This window comes from Argiope bruennichi, chromosome X1 (assembly GCF_947563725.1).
Source record: "Argiope bruennichi chromosome X1, qqArgBrue1.1, whole genome shotgun sequence".
Classification (NCBI taxonomy): domain Eukaryota; kingdom Metazoa; phylum Arthropoda; class Arachnida; order Araneae; family Araneidae; genus Argiope; species Argiope bruennichi.
This window is the reverse complement of record NC_079162.1, coordinates 41,802,345-41,825,143: the sequence shown is the minus strand read 5'-3', so window position 1 is coordinate 41,825,143 and position 22,799 is coordinate 41,802,345. Positions and strand designations below refer to the sequence as shown.

At 28.7% G+C, this 22,799-nt stretch overlaps 1 protein-coding gene across 1 annotated transcript in view; it reads right to left on the bottom strand.

Annotated features, from left to right (window-relative positions):
* Positions 1-715: 715 nt before the first annotated feature.
* Positions 716-22,799, bottom strand: part of LOC129959199 (uncharacterized) — a 34,520-nt gene continuing 12,436 nt past the window's right edge. The window contains exons 15-29 of the mRNA XM_056072022.1: positions 22,564-22,760; positions 22,300-22,482; positions 20,524-20,782; positions 18,728-18,878; positions 18,380-18,643; positions 13,198-16,316; positions 11,488-11,653; positions 10,637-10,803; positions 10,380-10,527; positions 9,625-9,815; positions 7,610-7,875; positions 6,041-6,318; positions 4,757-5,010; positions 3,494-3,707; positions 716-1,890 (exon numbers count right to left, since the gene is read on the bottom strand). Coding sequence (XP_055927997.1) covers positions 1,862-1,890; positions 3,494-3,707; positions 4,757-5,010; positions 6,041-6,318; positions 7,610-7,875; positions 9,625-9,815; positions 10,380-10,527; positions 10,637-10,803; positions 11,488-11,653; positions 13,198-16,316; positions 18,380-18,643; positions 18,728-18,878; positions 20,524-20,782; positions 22,300-22,482; positions 22,564-22,760 — 5,886 coding nt within the window. The 3' untranslated portion in view covers positions 716-1,861. The remainder of the gene's footprint in view (positions 1,891-3,493; positions 3,708-4,756; positions 5,011-6,040; positions 6,319-7,609; positions 7,876-9,624; positions 9,816-10,379; positions 10,528-10,636; positions 10,804-11,487; positions 11,654-13,197; positions 16,317-18,379; positions 18,644-18,727; positions 18,879-20,523; positions 20,783-22,299; positions 22,483-22,563; positions 22,761-22,799) is intronic.

The following is a 22,799-nucleotide window of genomic DNA, read 5'->3' as shown; positions in this document are numbered from 1 at the left end:
CAATTTAAATGACTAAATATATAGTGTTATATTGATAAACAGTTCGAATACACACGACCAATCAGTGATGCATATGCTTTTCAGAAACAGTCATATGACAACTGAACTTAATTATATAATAATGGTAAATCCCAATTTCGCTATCTCTAGAAAGTTAAAAGAACCAAACTGACAACACACTCTTAAAAACTATGAGTCATTTTATTTTACTTGACATCATAAAAAAACATACTTTTCTCTTTACTCTCAAACATTCCAACTTATTCAAGGTGATTGAAAATTCGTTTCAAGAGACAAAAACAAATATTTTCACCTAATCCTTTGCTTAAAAGTTTTGTTATGATAACCCATATGCATAAATTCTTAAATTAAACGAGAGTTTGAAATTTGAATAAATGCATGTCAGCAAATATGTAATTCATGTCATGTAAATATATTAAAAAAAAATCTACTTGTGAATGCGTTGAATGTTTTTTTACACATAAATAAGTATAATTCCATGCTTATTGAGAAAGAATTTATATATATTTATGAAATGATAAAATCAAATATACATCAAATATTGAATATGAAATATTAGCGACATAAATTTCATCTATAATTCATGGAAACCGAAAAGAAATTTAGCCAATAAATCTCCAAAATGCTTGGTTATTACAACCCAAAAGCCGTTTTATTATTAAATAACTATGGTGTATCGTCATCTGCTAAGTCTTTACTTCGAAATTAGTTAGTAAATTTAACTAATGAAATAGTGAACAGCTTCAAGCAAAATTAAGTGTAATTATTTTACCTTCCTCACTTTTTTTCTTCATTTTTACATTGGGTCAGATAATTTCTAACTAAACTTTTTATTGGTTGCAATTAACACTTTCGCGTATAAGGATAAATGTAATCAACGAGTAATAAATATTTTGATAAACTGCAAAAATAGACTAGCAATTTATTAAATTGGATACAGATGCTAGGAAGGTGTTATACTTCAAATTTATGCAATGTGTTATTTAGACGAGACTAAGAAGTGTTATTTAGACGAGACAGTCGAAACAGAATAAAAATACTCAATGAGCCAGCTGTATAATAATTAATAAAGCATAAAACATAATAGTAATAATTATAAATTTTTTGCAGAATTGGGTGCATGATACTGTGGCTATGAAATTCGAATGTTATAACATTCATATCCTTTTGCAACAATGAAAATAAATTCTATAGCCTTCACGTCCTCAAGCATGTTAAATGAAAAAATGAAGAACTTTAAATTTCGATTTTTTTTCTATTATTTTAATACAAATAATTGAAATTTGAACAGAGAGCTTCGAAATAGAAATAATAACATATCTGGCGATTAGTTATTTATGAAACAAAATCATGCTACAATACGCCATTAAATATCTTGATCTAAAACTTCGAAGCAATAGATCGAAAGTTTACTGTTCTTTATCTAGTTTCTAGAAATAAATGACATTTCAACCAACGGTTTCAACAAAATATTTCCATAAATTTTGTTGAAAGAAAAATCTTTTTGATATCATACAAGTCTTTTTACATTCCATGGTAGTTAAACTTACATGTACAATACTCATGTAAGATAGCGATAAGAAATTCAAAGCTTAATTATAATCTAATTTATCATTTTGTGATTAAATGGTTGATATTCATATAAAATACAAAGATTCTATTAGAGTAAAAAGTGCGCAATGAACATACGACAAATATAAGATTTGAAAGCAATGGCAGTGCTATATTTATAACTCAATATTTAAACAGGTGAATTTATTATAAAATCAGATGAAGAACATTTGAAGCATTGAAAAACTAAATACACATAAAGTACAGAATCTTCTACCCTTTTTTTCTATCATCTAGTGAGGAGTTCTTCCAGATTACCTAGAAGAAAATGTTATAAAAATTATATACATATGTAAAGATAAATTAGCCATATTCCTTAATTGATTTATCTAAATTTCTTGTGCACTGGTGTGCTTCAGTTTTTAGTACATATCATTTCTCAAAATAAACTGAACAATTGATCATAAATATGAACAATTTCTTGTATGGTAGTCAAAGAATTCGTAGCACGTTCTAATAGGTATTTAGATTAAAGGATCTTGCAATTTTTTTCTCATTTTACACATCACTATGTAAACATAAATGCCACTTCAAGATAAGGATATTTAACCTACGAAATAGATTTAATATGCTCTCTCTCCATAAACGTACAGATCTTTAATGAAATTTTGTCTCGATTTAATATGCTCAATTCCCAATCTTCTTACAATGCTACCGGAACCCTCACTCGCTGCTTGTAGTCTGTGTCTTACCAACTATATCAAATCACAGACTAAAACTTTGAATTCGAGATATAAACTACGGATTCCAACCATTAGTGGAGTCCTGAATGATAATTCGCCATATATGTACGAGACGAGTGAGTGATTCGTGTCTAGATATTGCATTCTTTTATTTCCTCACCATACATTTTATGTAAAGTTCTGTATCCATTATCCATTTTCCAATCATTCATGTATTGTTCCTTTGACTCCTTTAAATTTCTGGAATAAATAATGAGGATGAATTTGGGGATCCAATAACTAGGACACAGAGTATCTCAATTTTTTCAATATTTTTTTTTAAAAATAACATTTTTTTATTTGAAACCTTTTAATGAAATTAAAAAAATAAATACATCTAATTAATTCTTATCTTATTTACTGTTAATCAAGATTTAATTGTAAATTGATCTTGACAGTTGTATTTTTTGAAAGTGTGAAAAGAATTTCTACGCGGATATTCTTAATGCAAAAATGGGACAGCGAATAAAAAGAAATATACAAAGCCCTATTATAGATGAACAAGTATCATATTTTAGACATATATCTGCAGAAAAATATCCGCTATTTTATGAGATACAAGATATAAAATCAAGGCATTATAAGCGGCGGATTTTAGACTAAGCAACTACTTAGGATAAATAAACTAAGAAAGGGAAGTAAGTAGATCGATTAAAAGTATTGATTTTCCTAGTTGCCAGGCAGATAAGCTTCTAAAAATCATAGATTCTTGGAAAGAAAAAATATTGGGATAATATTAACATTTTATCAGGTGTAATTGGCCTGGTTTTTATGTGTGGAAATATGAAACTAAATTAATGTAAAACAGGGATTTGTTAATGTGTACTGCCCAGTATCGCAAAATACCTAAATCTGCCACTGAGTATTATTCCTTAATTCCTCCTAAATCCACCACGAGAATTATATTTTAATAAATCTATCACGTTGATTAATAGGAGGCTCATTTTAAAAATAGATTTTAGCAGTTTCTTTTTTTTATGTTTGTTCATAATATCGACAGAATATGTCATCATATTTTATTAAAAAAGTCCTAATTCATAACTTTATGATGTCACGTTATCTTTCTCAACATTTAAATAAAAGAAAATGAAAATACACTAGTAAAAGGGCTATGAAAATCAATAAATTTCAATACTCACGTTTAATTGTTTGCATTTCATTTTCTAAAATTTGTATTTCAATTGGTCCTAGTGGTTGATGAAATCTAAAATTTATTACTCCGTCCTTAAGATCAAATTTCAAAACCTGAAATTTCTTTTCAAGTAATTTGTTGACATTTTCAGTTAGTTTGTTCTTTATTGGCCTCAAGGTGTTTTCAGCGATTTCTTCTTTGTTTTTCCAAGCATTCATTAGCTGCAATAAATATTACGATTATTATTTGAATAGACAACTGTAATAATAAATGCTATAAAAATGCTATAAACAATTATTCAAATGCTATATATAAATATTCAAATAAAAATAGTAGAAAAGTAATAGTATATGTAATATAAAATAAGGCTGAACTTCAACACTTAATAATACGGTTTATCCGCTTGTGATTTTTTCTAAGTGATTTTGCTAAAATTTCAATAATATTTTGTATTCGAATTTGAAAAAGTAAATCTTGTAGTTAATGTTGTTGCTTAATGATAGTATAATTTAAGCTAAAAAAATAAAATAACAGAATTCAGTTATACAATTTATTCAAACTGAATATAAAAATAACAACTGAGAATTCGTTTATATAAAAATCCGTTGCTGAAATTTGCTGTTCCTTATATTTTAGGGTTGATTCTAGATCTAGGAAATCGCCATGTTATGTCTCAAAAAATCAGTCCCATTTATTATTTTGAGTTTTGATCTGTTATTTGTTAAACGCTCTTTAAACATGGATAAACTACAATATACGGGTATTATTTTATCCTTTCCATATTATTTTGTGTATCTCCTTTTTAAATTAAGCTAACTAAAAGGAGTTTTAATTTTAAGAATTATTCATAACTCTTTGTCAAAGAGTTTCTAAAATTCTTATTTTGAAGAATTATTTTTATCCATTTGGCATTTATCCGAGTGTAAAATTGTGGATGTTTTAATTGTTTGGTCTTGGGTGTCTCCTTTCAAACACCGTGCTAGACAGTACATCATTTTGACCCTTCTTTATTTTGATATTTAAAAAATTATCGACAGAACTGTGAGCAGTGAGATTTTTAAACTTACTCTATCATATTTTTTTACTCTTCAAGGCATAAAAAGAACTGGTGTATTCATTGAATAATTATACCCATAATTAATCCTTCGACTGCAGATGAAAAAATAATGTTCTGGAAACGATTCGAAAGTAGAATTTTGAAGTAATATATTTTATTATTACCATTGGCTGAGTTCTAAATAGTTGTATTCAAGTTTTGGTAACAACTTACCGTCTTTTTTGCGCCTGTGATCAAAGATTTGGCGGTTTTGTAGTCTTCATCGTCACCGAATATTTTATTTATGTAATCGATCACTTTGTCAATAGCATCAATAACTTTTTGACGCAATATCTTCTCCAATTTCATGCCAAATTCGCCAATTTTTGAAATTATCATGTCACCAAATTTTCCAAACACTGATTCAATTATTTTCTTGATTCGCTGAATGGAATTATGAATCCATTTTATTATGTCATGAAACGTAACTGAAATGGAAGAAAAAAAGGGAATATAAGTTTGAGATCTTTAAATGTATTTTCACAATAATTCAAGTTGATTCCTATTTACTTTTCAGCGCTCTAAGTATTTAAAAAGTTATATAGTAATGAAACAAACGTTATTAATGTGACATTATATAATATTTATACATTTATTTTTCTCATAAAATTTAAATACGTTCTTTTAAGAAGTTTACAGACAAATTATCATAAAAATTTGTGCTACGCTTACATATCCAAAACAATTTAGGAAAAATTAATCCAATGTGCATATTAGATTTTTCTTTACTATTACACGAAGCAGAAAACTCTCAAGGACGAAGCTCTGAAACTAAAAATCCCCACTCTTGTATTTATTGCCTTAATCAGGACCCACAATTATTATGCAAGGGAATATCAACTTCATTAGAGATTATGCGAAAAAGTTTCAAGAGGACCACCTTCACTGACTTCATGAGAAACAGATGTTTTTAACAGCTGAATTCATTAGTACTAGAAAGGATCTATGAAAGATAGCAACGATGGAATACTGCTATCAACAAGGATTCCTTCGTAAAGCCTTTGGTTGACTAACGACATCAAGTACTGATTTGAGGCTCTATTTGCGATTTATAATACGAAATGGTCTATAATGAACATTTTGAAATACTGAATTTAAAGTAAAATACTTTAGAACTTGAATCAGGAAAAAAAAAAAAAAAAAAAAAAGAAGAAGAAGAAGAAACTCAACTTTTTGCACTCGGATATCTCCTCTCAGGCACCATTCAAGACGGTGCGTCATTTTGAAGCTTTATTTATTTATTAATTTTGACTGTCAAAAATATTTATAAAGTGGTAAGAAAATGAAGAATTCATTTTCGGGGAAATTCGTCTTAAAACAGTTATACATATTTATTTTTCGGAGCAATGAACAAGTCCTTGTATTAGGTGAATAATTAAGCATCAAATTACTTTTCCAAGTGCAAAAGGTTAATATAATTTTTTTAACTCAACAAGATTATTTTTGCAACATCCTTACTTGTTGTTATTCTCACTTTCAGATCCTTACTTATTTCTGCGATCTTTCCGTAAATCAGAGCTTTAATTCTCTGTACGCTAAAACCCTGATATATCTGAACAAGTCTGTAACAGAATGTATCAGGATTGCAGAGCTTTTTCCGATAGTGATCAATCTGAGACCACAGCGTCTGAGTCATTTTCAGTATTAAGCCTTGAATGTGCTCCAAAGCTCTTAGGGCATATCCCTGAATTTCGTTCAAAAATCTCACGACGCCATTTTTGAAGTACTCCCAGGATCTACATAAAATGTAAAAGAAAATTTTGATTACTTCATAGTGGTCATTTATCGCTTATATAAACGTGAAAAAAAAACAGAGATAAAAACACATGCTAATTGATTAGAATTAGAGTACTTGAACAAAATGAATAATAGACATAAAGTTTATATCTCTCAGTAATAAAGTAAATGGGTGAAAAATTAGAATTAGGTGAAAAATTATTATATTGATTGGAAGTGAACAAAAATTTAAAAAATGAAAAAAAAAATGAAATGAAAAAAATTTGCAACATTTATAAATATTTTTAAAATCTTTTAAAAATTTCAGCTTCCAATGATTTGTTTATGTTTAATTTTTTAGATTTAGTGTAATGTTCAGCAGATAATGAGACACTCCATTTCAAAACTAAAATTGTTTTTCTTATGATCGTGTAGAAAAGGCAAGAATGAATTATAGCTAACATTTGTAGCAAAATACACAGATTTCTCCTACAAAATTAATTTCACCTTCTGAAATCGGCAAAATACAGGGTGTTCACAAAGTCCTTCTCTGATTACAAACTTATATTATAAAAATAATATTATAATTTGGAATACTGTTGTTTCAATACATTGTAAAGACGTTTATTATATTTTTGATAAAACCACTTATGGTATTAAATTTCAATGTGAACACCCTTTGGTAGTTCGAAGAATGCCAAGGTGATTTCGATTCTCGCCAATTATAGCTTAACATTTTGGCTATTGCACTCTATACAGTATCTGTGATCCTAACTTTGAATGCATCAATATATTCAACTACTGTTGCAAACAATTTTTCCTTTATATAATCTCAAAACTTACATTAAATAGAAATGGCCGGTTTGAATTCAGAGAAACAAAGTAAAATCTGAACATTTTCTTTTGCTGACACCATTTCGATAATAATTGAATATAAAATCACGATTTCTGCGTTACTTCCACTATCTGTTGGAATAAAAAAAATTAGGAACACAACTTTTCCAATTTAAAAATTTTCCAGTTTTATATTCAATAGATCTTTTGTAATAACTTTAATATAATCAGAGAAAGATCTTATAATCGCTCTGTATATTTATGAATTTATTCTCACGTACTTTATATATTTACATAGAGTATTCATATAACTCATTCCTCATGGGAATATATAACTTAATTATGTTATAAGTAAAAATTAAACTTCTTATTTTAACAAGATATATTTTAATTTGCCGAAAATTTGCTTTTTAAAATTAATTATTTGAAGTGTGTACAGTTGAATTTTGTAGATATTAATGCAAATCCTTCACTTACATCAAAGAATTAATGAAAGACACAGTAGCGCTTTGTGCGTTCTTGACTGCTTCCATGCTCTCACTTAGAAATTCGGAATGTCTCCTAAATACACTTTTGATTTTCCATGATATTTCCTCTTCAATTATTTTCATTTTCTTCTTTAACTTCTCACTAAATGATTTCAAAACATTTCTTCTAATGTAATCGAAATTTTCCGTAAACTCCTTAACAAAATGAGAAAGGTAATGACTGTGTTGAATATCTTTCCATCCCGTCACTTCGATCTGCAAGAAAATAATTGTTATAAAAATGTTATTTTGTTGTAATGGGATCAATTCAAGATTGTTAAATCATATAAAATATATCATTGTTTATCAAACGCTTGAAAATTATTGTTAAAAATGTGTCGTAATGACATTAATTAATCAAATGGGTCACCTGACGTAATATAGTCATATGAATGAGTAGTTGCGCAAATCATCTAATTTCTCTTTGCTTAACGCTGAGACACATGTGTTATGTACACTTTGAGCCTACTTTCCACTTCCAGGACAAACTGCCCACGGTCCACTTTTCGAGGGTAACAGAACACGGACACTATTCTTATAATAAAAATGTAAATTAAATATGGTACATAATAGTTATTATTAAACTTGATCGTCTTGGACAATCAGCAGTCTAATGGACTTATGCAGATAAATATTTCACGCTGAGTGCGAACTAAGAGAAGCTTCAATGAATCCTACATGCAGTTACAATTAGAGTATCCGCAGTATCCACTTACAGTTTTTTTAATTACATTTTTGCTGTTTGGATAAAAATTATAACTGCTTAAATCGTAATACTTCGATAAACAGATGCATAGACCAAAAAGATTAAACTGATTTTGTTGAGTAAATATAATGTAAGCGTTAAATGAAGAAACAAAGAATGTGAAACCAAGTTTCTTCAAGATAATTTTAAATATTGATCACAAAAAAATATGTTTTTATAGTTCACTCAAAAATTGCCATATGCGATTTTAATGCAAATGAAATCGGTTCAAGGTGGATTTTTAACTGAGATTCTTATATAACGAATGTTTCCATATACCATTTGTCCGTCAATATCCAACAGGCAAATTTTGTTCAAACTTGTAGAAATAGAAGATTAATGTATTTTTAATAATTTATTTTATTAATTAAAGGTGTCTGAAATATTTTGTTTGTAATATTTGAGCGGACAAATTTTGCTTTCTTTTTTCAAGATACTAATTCATATAGAAAACTCGAACTAAGAAGTTATTGCAGTAGTGAAAAACCATAAAATACTTTCAACTTGGTAAAAAATTGATGAAAATTCAAATAAAAGACCATTTAAAGCATTTTCTCTGCCCATATTCCATTGCGGCATCATTGAGAGCCACTGTTCTAGTAATAAGCTTGTAATAAGTTTAATAAGATTTTCTGATTTATTTAAGTAAGTTAACATGATTAATATAATATTGCAAACCTGACATATAGTCATTTTATAGCTAGCTTCAGAAGTAGACATAGAGTGATGAAAGAGCATCTTCCATCCAGAAAATGTGACATGACAGCAAAATCTACGTAAATATAGATCCTTGTAACTTTTTGCATTTTTACTATTTAAACCAGAAAAACTATGATGATTACAGCGTGATTTTACTCAAGAGCTCTAAAATTATGAGAATCAAGAAAAACAATATCAAGTACTTATTTAAGCCATGCAAGAGACAATCAGAAACCGGAAATTCATTTAAATACTAATTTTCATATTCTACTTATTGATAAGCTTCATTTATTTAAACTCTCCAATGTCTGATGATGAACGATCGCGATTTATACTTCTTAAATCCTCCAAATTAAATTCCATTCTTTTTGGTAGGTTATAAACTAATAAGATTTAGTTGAAATTTTTGTGTGAAGAGGCTTATGCCCAATTATGGAGAGCATTATATAAAAGAAACATCAGTTTTCATCGATTAGTTTGAGTAGCCAAGAACTAACAAACATATTTAAACATGCATTTACCAAAGCTCGACAGATGCCTGCCATTTTCCACTTCAGAGCAACATCAATGAACGTTGGTTTTTCTGGTACTGCAGCTACGCAGACATCCAAACATTTGTCCTGACGATAAAACAGATCAGCTTTCATCAGTTGTAGTGTGTCATCTTCACGATGATTGATGCATAGGGTACTCTTCATAATAGGGCTTGAATCTATGCAAATAGGATTACTAGCACTTCAGATCAAGTATAATAAATGTTACAAATAAGGATAGTTACGTACAGTTTTTTGTTGAATATAATGTTTATATTGTGATTATATCTATTTGTATAGCAGATTTATAAATTTGTCATTACATTTATTTGTAGAATAAATTATTCTTAAAATGTTTCAAATAATACCCAATAAAAATATTTATGTGACTTATAGCAAAATTATATATCATATTTCAGTGCCTTCGTAAAATTAGAGGTTCATTTTTAAATCAGACATTTTAAAATTTTGTCATCTGTTATAAAAAATCAGGATTACCAATAAGAGTAAGAAGGGGCTATGTCCAGGTTCCAAGAAATGCTTTTGAAATTTTAATGTCAAATTTATAATTATATTAAAAATATCAATGTGTGCAGTGATCGTTTGCACTTTTGCATTTATAGACTCCAAATTCATCTTTCCCCCCCCCCCAAAATACAAATTTAAGTATTTGATATTTTATTATGAAGAAATTACGATATTTTTGATGTGTTAGAAGAAAGCAATGAAATTTAATGACAAACCTGCACGAACAATTTCTATGTCAAGGCAGGAATCAGAAACTTTCAAGTGAATTTCTCTTATTATCTGACCATTTGAGACAAGCCTTATACTTGCATCATTTGGAACAATAATTCCTTGAATTTCATATTTAGAGGTTGTAGTTAAAAACTGAAAAAAAATCATTAATAGTTAATTGAAAAATTAAAAGAAACTCATCATCAGAATGGAAACATTGGTTAAAAGGAAACAGTTTTCGAAAAGGTAATCGAAAAATTACTAAGATTTTGATGCTCCTTGACCGCTCAGCCTTCTTATTAGAATGAATGACCATAATTCCTCCTTTCTTTTGACTGCTGCCAGAATTATATTTCCATTCATAGCCAACTTTGTGTTCATCTCTAGAACTTTGTTTTATCAACTTCAAGGAGATATCTAGACTTTTGTCTGGAAATGAAACAAACAAATTCTATCATTTAAGATCCACTTTTCTGTCAAAATGCTTGATAATAATAATAATAAAAAAAATCTTTTCATACTGAAAAATTATCTGTGACGGTGAGAAAACCAAATTCCAATGCCATGCGTTTCAGATCAAGAGAAAGCGAATAATACAAAGAGGTATTATAATTACCATCTTCTGTCATAAAATTCTGTGATTTATCTTATTTTATATGCATTATTTAAATTGAAATTTGGTGTTTATGATAATTGATACTATATATTACACTCCGAAATCATTTATAATTTGTAATGCATTACGGTTGAGATTGAGTTATAACATAATGAAATTAGAATTATATTTTTACGAGGGACTATATGTTTATGTTCCTCAATCATTTGATTATAGAGAGTCACCACCACCCTCATATTTTGAACTGTACATCACTAAGAGTTAGTACATTCATGACAACTAGATTTTCTCTAAAATGCTTTGAACAGGGTATTATTAAAATCTAAGTACTCCTCGCTTCATTTAAAAACTACAAACATACCCTTCAATACTATACTGTTTTTAATCAAAATTGATTAATTGCAATATGCTTACATAATTATCTGTATATTGAAAAAAATAGCATTTCAAAGAGTGCGTAAAATTGCTTAAGTTAGAATAAAAAATTCTGAACATACTTTCTGTATATAGCTTGTACACAATCGATTCACTTCCATGTGATTTCAGTTCTAAATTAGGAAGCATCTCGACGGTCAATGTATTTCCCCACATTGATCCCAACACCAATTTTCCTTGAAAAGCCATATGCTCCACTTCTTTAAACTTGTAGGTAAGTAAAAGAGGCTAAAATAGTATTTAAAAACATACATTATAATGCACAAAATTAAATCTTACGATGTCTTTATCTGTAGCTTAAAATAATCGTATTATCTTAATTTGTATTAACTTAAAAAATTACTATTGTCTTAATTTGTATTTTTAAAGAGATATCTGTTTCAAAGTAAGGATAAAAAATCTCCTTTAAAAAACTATTTTATTTGTCAGAAAATTTGGCTATGCCATTAGATACACAGGCTTACATTTTACTTGCATATTTATTTCAAAAATAAAAGTTATAGAAACAAAATACAAATATTTTTATTAAAATTTTTTTTAAAGATTACATTTATTTAAATATTTTATAAAGCATCGTTACAAATAAATAAAGCGCTTCTGAAAAGCTTTTTTTTTGGCATAGAGATAAAATTGTGTGCTTTTCATTTAGTATTGAAGAATTTTAAATAGCAACAATGCTCTTCATATAAATTCTTTAAAAAAAATTGAATTTTTAAAATAATGAAAATTTGCAAAAATCAAATTGAAAATTCTTTAAAATTCATTTATTTCGAATTTCAGTCCGATAAAAATATGAATAGCTTAAGAATGCTTAATAGTTTCAGACTATTTTACAAAGTACGATCAAATTCGCATTTACAAGTGAAGCTTTCATTTAAATTTATATATCTAAATTGTAATAAATTTATAATGCGTTTGTCAGTAACGATTTCCAAAACGATAAGCTCAACGTATAACAAAGATTTTAGTATTCTGAGAAAGAGTTAATAATTTTATAAATGAAAAGAAAAAAAATACTTCCTGCCATATTCGATTTTCTAAGCACAAATCTCTAGTTAAAAATTAGCGGTATTATTAAAATAAATTTTCTTTTAAAACTAAAAATAACTTATATAACGTCTCTCAATTATCCTATTACTATTTGACCTGCAACGATATCTTAACGTTACTTACAAATAAAAATTCACTTCGTTACAAATTATTTGATCGTATCAGCTGGCGCCATATAAACATCGATTAAAAATAATCAATATTTTTTTTACAAAAAAAAGTAAAATATCTTTCTAAATTAGAAAGTTTAAATTTTAGACTTATTTTTCTGCACTTGTTATAAAGTTAGACAGATTCAGAAGACTAATTCTTCATAGAAGGTATTTTCTGTCAATAAAAATATCTAGCACGCAAATCTAATATAATAAAAAATTAAATACGGAAATTATACTTACATTTCCGATAAAAATTTTAAAAGCCTTTTTTCTACTAAATCCTGTAGTTTTATTATTACTTATAATGATTGCTAAATGCTTTGAATGCCGTTCATAATATTGAATGTTTTTCTGCATAATTATGTATTCAAAAGTAAGTTCTGTATAAGCACTATACTGTTGTAAGCACGATATATCTTTATTCAGCAAAACTTTTGTGTAAATCTGCTACAAAACTGGCTGATTAAAATTTCTTGAGAAAGGTATGTAGGCATATCCGTTATCTTTTTTTGAATGTACAAAAATTTGCTAAAAGTATTTTAGAGTAAATTAAAATAAAATATTTACCTGAGTCATTTCAGGGTGATTCATTTTAATATATCCGACAAGTTCCTTAGATTGAGAGTTAACTTCTTTCTTCATCTCAAAACTTAATTTATGTGTGGAATCGATTGTATTTGGGATGGCTTCAAGCTCCACATTTAAATGATGAATGTTGTGTAGTATACTAATTTTTAAATTAGATGAACATTGTGGTAAATAAGTATGAGCATCCAGAATTAACTTATCATTTTCATGCTGCCTTTTGTGCAATTTCAATTCATAACCTAATTTTTTGTCAATGGTTTCAAAAAGTACTTTCGACATATAGTCATATTGATTCTTACTGACAAATACATTTAAACTACCTAATGTTTCAACTGGAGTTCCACCAACAGATTTTGCGAAGTCCACAATAAGCTTTTGATAATATCTGTAATTATTGGAATTGATCAACTTTTTGTGATATGATTTCAAAAAGTAACATTTTGTAGGACTAACTTCTTGGCAGATGATAAACGCTTTAGTAATAGAACTGTCGTCAATTCGATTAGTTGAAAATGTAATAGAGATAGGGGTGAAACTTCCGGAAGTTTTTAAAACATATTTATAAGAATATTCGTCAGAGACATCTTTTGAAATTTCCAAATCAAGAATTGTATTTTCAAATTTCTTAGCCTTGAATAACAACTTTTCTCCATTACCGTTTGAGAGCCTTTCTAAATTCGTTGCAAGAAAAGGTATAGTATTTTTCAAAACATTGGCAGAAAATGAAAAAGACTCTCCATGCTTCTCAAATTCTGATTGAACTAATATTTCTGGAATTCGAATAGCTTTGAAATGACCTTGGACTCCAAAAGAATTTAATGAAGTGTTTCCAAGTAATTCTATATAACCTTTTCGTTGTCCATTCAAATCAAAATAACCTAAGATATTTCTTTTATACGGTTGATCTTCAACAGAGAGAGCTATTTTAGAATCTTTCAGCTTTTCATATGGAGTTGTAATAACCGTCATAGTAGATAATCTGTGGTTTTCTACTTTAGTTTCAGAATTTATTGAAAGATTCTTGCCATTCGTCAATCCCATTTTCCCTTCAATTGACAAAGATCTTTTAGTACGTTGAAGTTTCAAGTGAAGTCTCTGGATTTTAATACTTAGAGGATCGGATATTTTAAATCTTTCTCCCCTTCTGTTTCCATTTGAGGATGGTTCCACGCATCCAACTTGGCACATCCTTGAATCGTCAACATCAAAATATACTTCCAAGGATTTCTTGTGTTGATGGTTATATACAATAAACTGAGCTTGAACGTTTTCAAAGTTTTCAAAGGATGAATTTAATTTCCAAGTAGCACTAAATCCGCGATTTTTCTTTTTAATTTCAGATCGCATGAAGATCATTTTATTATTGGGAATTTCAATTTTCATTGAAGACTGAATTTCTTGATCCGACCGTTGAAAATGCATACCGAGATCTAGCTTCTCATAACTTACAAATGGAGTGTGCAATTTTGATTTCAATTCTACACTATTAGGATGAAGATCAAAACTCGATTCTACTTTAAAAACGTTTTCTTTTTTCTTAAAAAATAAATGCGATTTTGTTAATACTGAAGAATCTGAACTGATTATTTCTTGAATCAAATATAAATCCACATTATCAAAAGAATGGCTCGGTGACATAATAGACCCTTTGAAAGAAAGCTGCTTTTTATTATGTCTTTCAGTTAAATTGGTATCAATTTGAATTTCTGCAACATCAATCTCTTTTCTTGAAATAATCATAAATGTTGTTGAGTTTGCATCACTAATTTCTCTTCTGAATGTAACTTTTGTCGGTACCCAACCTCTCGCAATATAAGCCAAATCATATTCTTGATTACCAAGAAACGAGTCATCTCCTGATTCTGCCAAAGAAATGTCAATTAGATCAAATATATGCAATTTAGATATCCTACAATAAGTATCTCCAGTGCTTTTCTTGGAAACTTCCATTACTGAAGACACCAATATTTTATTTTCGTTCTGACGATCAACATCGGGAATAATTTCCAGCAGAAATGTTTTCTTTTCACCTAACTTCTCAGCTAAAAGTGACGCTGTGACATGGCGAGGATTGGACGTTTTTAGATTCAAATCTAAATTAATATTTTTCCTAGGCACTTCATTGGTTAATTTAATTTTCCCTTCTATCATAGGAGATTTCAAATTGATATGAGAAACGCCTTCTTGACTTAAGTAAGCTTGAAGATAATACTTAGATCCAACTTGTCCTACAGCAGTTAAAAATGTATTACTAACTTGTAATGAAACTTTACTTTTTATTGGTGAAGATGTAGCAGGTGTTTGTAAGGAACTTTCAATTTCATGGTGAAATTTTGAATCGTCGCTTAATTTCTTGTATTTATATTTTAACAAGATTATTTTACCATGCTTATACTGAAATTTTGATTTACCTTCTATGATATTATAACTTGTTTCAACTATTTCATTCTCGTAAATGTAATGTTCTCCTGGATGCTCCACTTCAAGTTTCACTGACGCTTTTAAAGGATTTTTAGATTCGCACTTCACGTCTACTATTCCCTTTAAATGCTTATCATCTTTATAACCCAAGTCCACTTCAGCATATAACTTGGGAGTAGAAGTCAATTTTAGATCATGCTTGATAAACAAATGATAATTTACGTTAAAACGAGGGATTTTCAAATGAATTATATTTTCCCCATTGCTCAATTCAGGCATACGTGATTGTTGTACTAAATGAATAAAACTGTTTTCAGGATTTCTTCCATATTTTAAGATCATGTCGTTTTTTAAACTTCCTCTTGGTCCTCTTTGAATTTCCCAATTTAAATACCAATTTACTTCAGGAAATTGTGTTATCTCGAATCTCGAATTTGCATTCATTTTTCCTCGGCCATTTTGTAACGTTCCTGCTAATTTAACTGAATATTTCTTATCTCCAGGCTTTTGATAGTCAATTCCAAAATTTACGGAAATAGATTGTAATTTCTTAGATCTTGTCTCGATTGTTGATCTTAGCATTGAATCACCAAGAGGAGATTCGATAGAAACTTCTGTGCTTAACTTTCCTTCAGCTTTGTGCAAGAGATCTAAATGTCCTTCTTTCATAATAGTTCCTAAATTTAATACCCCGAATTAGTTGCATTCTTTTAGTAATAATAAATAATCTTTAATTAAAAATAATATTTACATTTCTGAAATTCGGATATAATTTATTATTAGACTTAAGTGAAATTATTATTAATTTTTATGGGGAATATTTCTGAATAACGGAAATATTAATCTTATATATTTCTCAAAAAGATTTAAAGATCATTCTTTTTTCGAAAAATTATTCACATTCAATAACAAGATCTGATTAAAGTTCAATGAATATGTATGTAATGTTTCAAAGACAATGAAAGACGATGAAAAAAATTATTTACCCGAAACAGCATTTATGACGTTATTTTTAGAATCCCAGAAAACTTACATATATTGGGTGTCCCAAACTACCAAACTAGATGGATTAGGACCCAGCTGTTTGCTTTTTGGTATAAAATTTATTTAATTACTTTTTTAAAGAAGGATTGTTAGCAATGTCTCAACACCATGATAGCTTGTCAAATATTTGGTCAACCGTAAAAAGTGGATTGCAAAGACAAGTGAAAATAGCTTAGATGGGGCTTAAGATGTAATTTGTCAAATTTATATTAGATTTCCAACTGATGATGTTGATAGAAAGTCAGGTTAATGCAATAGACACGAGTAATGCACATGGGATGAAGATCGTTATCTGCCCATAATAGCTCTTTACATTAGAACGAAACAAGTTATCTGCAAAGGGACATCTTCCAGGCTATAGGATAAAGGGCGTTAAAGGAAATTGTAAGAAATTGCTTCCATCAGTATGATTTATATGCAAATAAACCATTTGTTTATTCTTCAGTAGCCTCAAAACATCATAAGACAAGAAGAAAATTGACAAATAGGACGGTAGTTAAAATAGTTTAAGACGACAGTCAAATTCTCTTCACAAACGAGTCAAGATTGTGTTCAGAGCCAATTAAAAAGAATTCAGTATTTTCAAATGAAAAGAACATGGCATGAGAAATAAATCCAATTTTGTCTCTCGAAAGATCACAAAATAAAGGCTGAGGTATGTTGATTTAGACAGAAATAATTAAAAAGGGACACACGTGTATGTCCAGAATGGTAGAATATTCTAGTTAAAAAATTTTTTCATCATATTTAGGCTTCAGTGACAATATCGATGCTTCAATTTAATGGCCAAACTAACCAAAGTCACCAAAAAAAAAAGAAAAACTTTATGCCATAAAACTTACTTTATTTGGTGACTAGCTTTTGGAGCAAGGTATTGAGAGTATGTAGTGCTTATCCGATCTGAATCCAAACGAACATGTTAGGAACACGTGCGGAAGAAAGAGTTATGGTCGGCCAAGACTTTCTCGACAATTTTACGGCTAGAAACCAACCTTTTGGAGAAATGGGAAAGAACTCCTTAAACTTTACAGATACATTTCATTTATTCTACGGCTAGCAGATGATCAGCCGTTTTAGCTGTAAAGAGAGTCCACATACGCATTGATTTCCCATTAAATGCCAAAGAAAATCATTTGTTATATCTACTTTCTAAATGTTAAAACTATTGAAATCTCCAAAACGTTTGCGACAGCATTTTCTTTGTTAAAATAATAAAAAATTTTTAAAAAAACTTCCTAGTGGCATATATTTGCGATAGTATATAAAAACCAGTCTCATTTTTTCCAAAAACAAATGTCTGGAATTTGTGAATTTCTTCGAAAAAGCGAGTTATCCTTTAATTACTTTTAGACTATAGGACAAATTTGAAGCAATTAAATAATGGGTAAAATAAGTAATTCTTAAAATTATTAACTAATTTATGCGGATTTGCGTAGGAAAGTTAGTCAATTTTGTTGAGTATTAATTAAGTTTATCATCATCGTTTCAAAGTGATTCAAAATTATGAAGTTCATCACAAAACTGCCTTCCTATAATTTCAAATGGGACGTTAATCTAAATAAACTAAATCAATTTTTTAGGAGAAATAATTATTAATGTTAACATAAGAAACAATAAAACTATATCTAATATGAATTATTTTTAAACTGTGAAAACAGGAAATTTTTAAATTTAAAAAAAACGAGTCACAGTGTACCTTTTACAACTACTGGCTTCGATAATGGCTTATTTGTTTTGAAGACGAAACTCAAATGATGCTTTCTTCCTTTAATAACTGTAATAGAACTGTTGACACGTGTGGGCTCTTGGTCCAAGTAGTAAAACATGCCAGTTGTTTCATATATATCTCTAGATATAGATGGAGTGATTTTACTTGTAAGGTTCACCGAAAATATTTCTTTGGAGTTGGTGTGAAGCTCAAAAGATCCTGTCATGAGCCTTTCGTTCTTACTGTATGAACCTAAAAGAGGAGAAATTATGTATTTCGTTTAAAATTTTCAGTAGCCGTTTAGTGGATATGGTAGAATATAATATTTAAAGTTACCGCTTCCTCCTATTATCTTAAAAGGAGATGTAAGTTGCACAGAGAGTTGCTGGTGATCTTTATGCTGTTTAACTTCTAAGTCAGCAGCGAATCTCCGTGGAATCTTTGATCCAGGTGTATCCAGAGAAGCTTTGTATTTCATGTTTGCACCCTTTTGAATGAAATAACATGCTTTTTAATAAACGAAATAAAGATCTCGAAAAAAGAAAGAAAAACAATACAATTTTAAATCATCTTTTAATTTTACAGTTCTGGGGGAGTAAAATAAGTAATTCTTGATAAAAATATTTTCATTTTTAAAAGGAAACTACGAAAATTTAATCTGATATTTGAGAATCAATACTTTTGATTAAACAAAAGCTCATTTAAAATAAGAGTCTGTTTACTGACAAACAGTCAAACTGGAAATATCTGAATTTTCATCAATCGCTTTAAAAAATTAGAATTTTAAATGAGACACACGTGATTGAACTGCAAACTTGGGTCATGAACCTCAAAAACAAATAAATAGCTCTCTTTTGTGACCTCAAAGAAGTTGGTAAACTGAGGCTTATTTTTAGATTTTAATAGATTATATCGTTGTCATTTAGAATTTGATCACTAGAAGAAAGCATATTCGGTTAATGCGATGATAGAACTCAAAAATTTAGGGCAAAGAATTTTCTTTTCACAGAAACGATGGATACTATGAATTTTCGTGTGAAGAAAGTTTATTTATTTCAATATTTGTGTAATCGTCATACTTTCAGGCACAAATCAAAATCATGTCATTTACCATGCAAAAAAAGGAAATTTATTCTGATCTTGAAGATCAAAGAAATTAAAACAATTTCAAAAACCTGGCTCTCAAAAATGCCTTACTATTTTAAGAAATAAAAAAATATGATATTATTCAGTTACTAAATTTTAAAATATAGATTTATGAGGGAATGAAGAGAAGTAACGTTAAGGAAGTTATTTACATTTAATCATCATCAATTTTCGCTCAATCATTGAATCAAGAAATCAAGTGAGGTAAATATGGCTGATATAGAACTCTCGTATTCAATATAAGAAAATGTACCTTTCCTTACTTAAAATGAAAACTTTCTAAAGCAATCTATGAAAAAAATCGCCCCTTCACTAGTATTTTAAAAGAAAATTACTGCAAAAACCAGTCTTCTTCTGCATTTAATATTACCACATAAAAGGTTTGCGAAAATTCTAGCTCAAAAATGATATTGATCTAAAATAATACTTGCAGGAAATCATTACCTTAGTAGTAAATGTTTATAAAATAAAAATATACTGCATTAGAAATTTTTCTTAAAATATAGCAATAAAATCGGCTTACATATTAGAGTTCTGCTAATATTGTATTATTGAATCAGTAAAATTTCTCTAAATCGGATGTTGGTACAGAATTGTCAAAACCAACATCCGAATTTCTTTTTTCAACATCTCTCGAATAATTTTTAAGAGAAAGGATGACATCCGGTATTGCAGCGGATGTACTGAGTCAAAATTCCATTCTATTAAATCTAATATCTAATTAAATACCAGAAAAGATTTTTTTTATAAATTATTTTCAGAATTTTCATATTTAATTTAAACAATTATTTTGAATATGTAAGTTATCGGCCAGTTTGAGTTTAATAGGGTTTCTATCTTTATATATACGAATCGATATAGATGTCACTAGAAAAGGCCAAAATATTGAAAAAAAATTGCAACAATTTGGATAGAATGCCCTAGAATTGATAAAATTATTTATTTTACCAACTGAGATTTAAAAAAACTTTAAAATCAATTCTTACGTAATGTTTTGGAATTTCAAGGTGAATTTCATAGGATCTAAAGCTGCCATCAGATTTCTTTAAAGCAAATTCAGTACTTCCAAATAATAGGAGATATGGAAAAGTTTTAATCACAAAAGGCTTAGGAACTTCCACTGTGGTACAAGCTGTGATACCAAGAGTATTTTGTAGACCCTTGAAACAGTAATCGATTTTCTTTTGCATTTTGCCATAGATGCGCTTCTCTTTATGATGAGCATCAATTTCTAGTGCATCAGTACTGAAAAATAATTGATACTTAAGTGAAAAGAAATTGAGTTTCATATTTGAAATACATTTATTATCAAATTATACTCTTCTTATAAATGTATAAGAACGTTTTGAAGGACTAAAATTCTAAATCAAAAGTTTAAATGGCTCCCATGATTCATCACATGCCATTTATTAGAATATTAATCTTAGTGGTTTTACATGATATATACACTACTATTCAGGGAAATGCACTACCGAGAAAGTCTTGAAACACAACATATTTTTCTCGGGGAATTCAAAAAGTCCATGGCACAAATGGTTGAAATAACAAAAGAATATCACTAAGGGAAAACATGATAAATTTAGTATGATGTTCATTATAATAAGTTATTAAATTAATTTTATGATGTAATTTTTAATAAGGTAGCTGATCAAACATTAGATTTAATAATAAAGAATTGGAATAATCGCTAAACGGATATTTCAAGATATTTCATTAAAACTCAATATGCGTCTTAAATAATTTAAATTTCACTCTGTTGATATGAAAATTAGCTTAATACGCCACGTATTTCGGACATTTTCAAAACTAGATGAGTCAAACAAAGTAATGGACCATTAATTAATTTTACTAAAATACCAAATATAAAATATTTAATAAGACTGCTTGCCACTCTTCAAATCCATCAAACAGCTGCTTTTCATTAGCCACATAATGAAAATCAGATATGGATGGTTCTGTAAGAATGACAAGACTTCGATTACGACGCCTTACATGTTCTGCAATTCAGTTTTTCAAATGCCCTTTTGCCTGTTGTCTTCTAAAGATATTTTTACAAATGTTGCTGCAGTGATCGAAGCCAAATTCGATTTAAATTATTTTCTTCCATGCAAAATTCGAATATTTCCGTTTCTTGCCTCACTGAAATTTTCCTAGTTTGTGACGAAAATGAAATTTTCAATGTAACAAATGTTTCTGTAGAAGAGTTTAAAACTTATAGTTTAATGAAAACTATAAGTCTGTTAACAAGATTATACTTTGGTTTGAACAAGTGGCTTGGAAAAGCTTGGCGACTTGAACAATGTTACTTGTAAACTTTGTTCTTGTATATGCAGAAGACATACAAAAACAATATTTACAGGTATTTTCATTGTTCTCCTTTATTAATATACTACAATTATGAAATATTTTGTGCAGTTCACCATAACTGTTTTTAGAAAAGATTCTTCAACTCATTTTTAAAAGGCAACAGGTCTTTTAATTCTCTTGTTAAGACATTAAGGGATTGTTATTGATACACACAAAAGTTTCTCCCATTTTCTTTCAGATTGTACATGACAACTAAGAAAATTTCTTAATGTAAACGACTAGAAATTACCAAAACTATATCTAGTAATTTATAACATGAAAGGCAATCTTATCTTAAAAAAGTAATTCTTCGTTCACCAATTAATTAATAAGTAGAATTCTAAGTATTGTGCATTAAAGACTTTTCATATATAAAGCAGTCAAAATTAATAATATTTCATAGAAATTATATTTACCTCAACTTTATCAATGCAACATTTTCAGAAGGCATTGTCAAGCTGGCTATCGCAATGTGTCCGTCCTTAACGTTGAATTTTGCTTCTATATCAGATTGTAAATATAATCGGGAGAGAATTTTGACATCTGGCCTGTGTTTGTTTGACTGAATACCAACAGTTGTGGCGAATTCTATGTTTGCACTACAACAAATTGACAGTATTAGTTTCTTTCAAATATTTAAAATTATTTTTTTAGATTTTTATATAATAAATTCTTCTCACCTAGGCTGGAAATGGATGTGGACATCAGCATTTCGAGGCAGAGATAACAGATCTACTTTACTTCTGGCAGTAACTCCTACAGTTGAAGTTCCAGTGAAGTCGAAGGTATATGATCTGCCCGTTATGCTAGGTATTACAAGTTTAGAATTCATGAAAACTAAGCTGTGAGAGAAGTCTGCATTATTTTCGTGTGCCAACTGAAAGAACGATATAAAAAATATATAGTGAAGAAATAA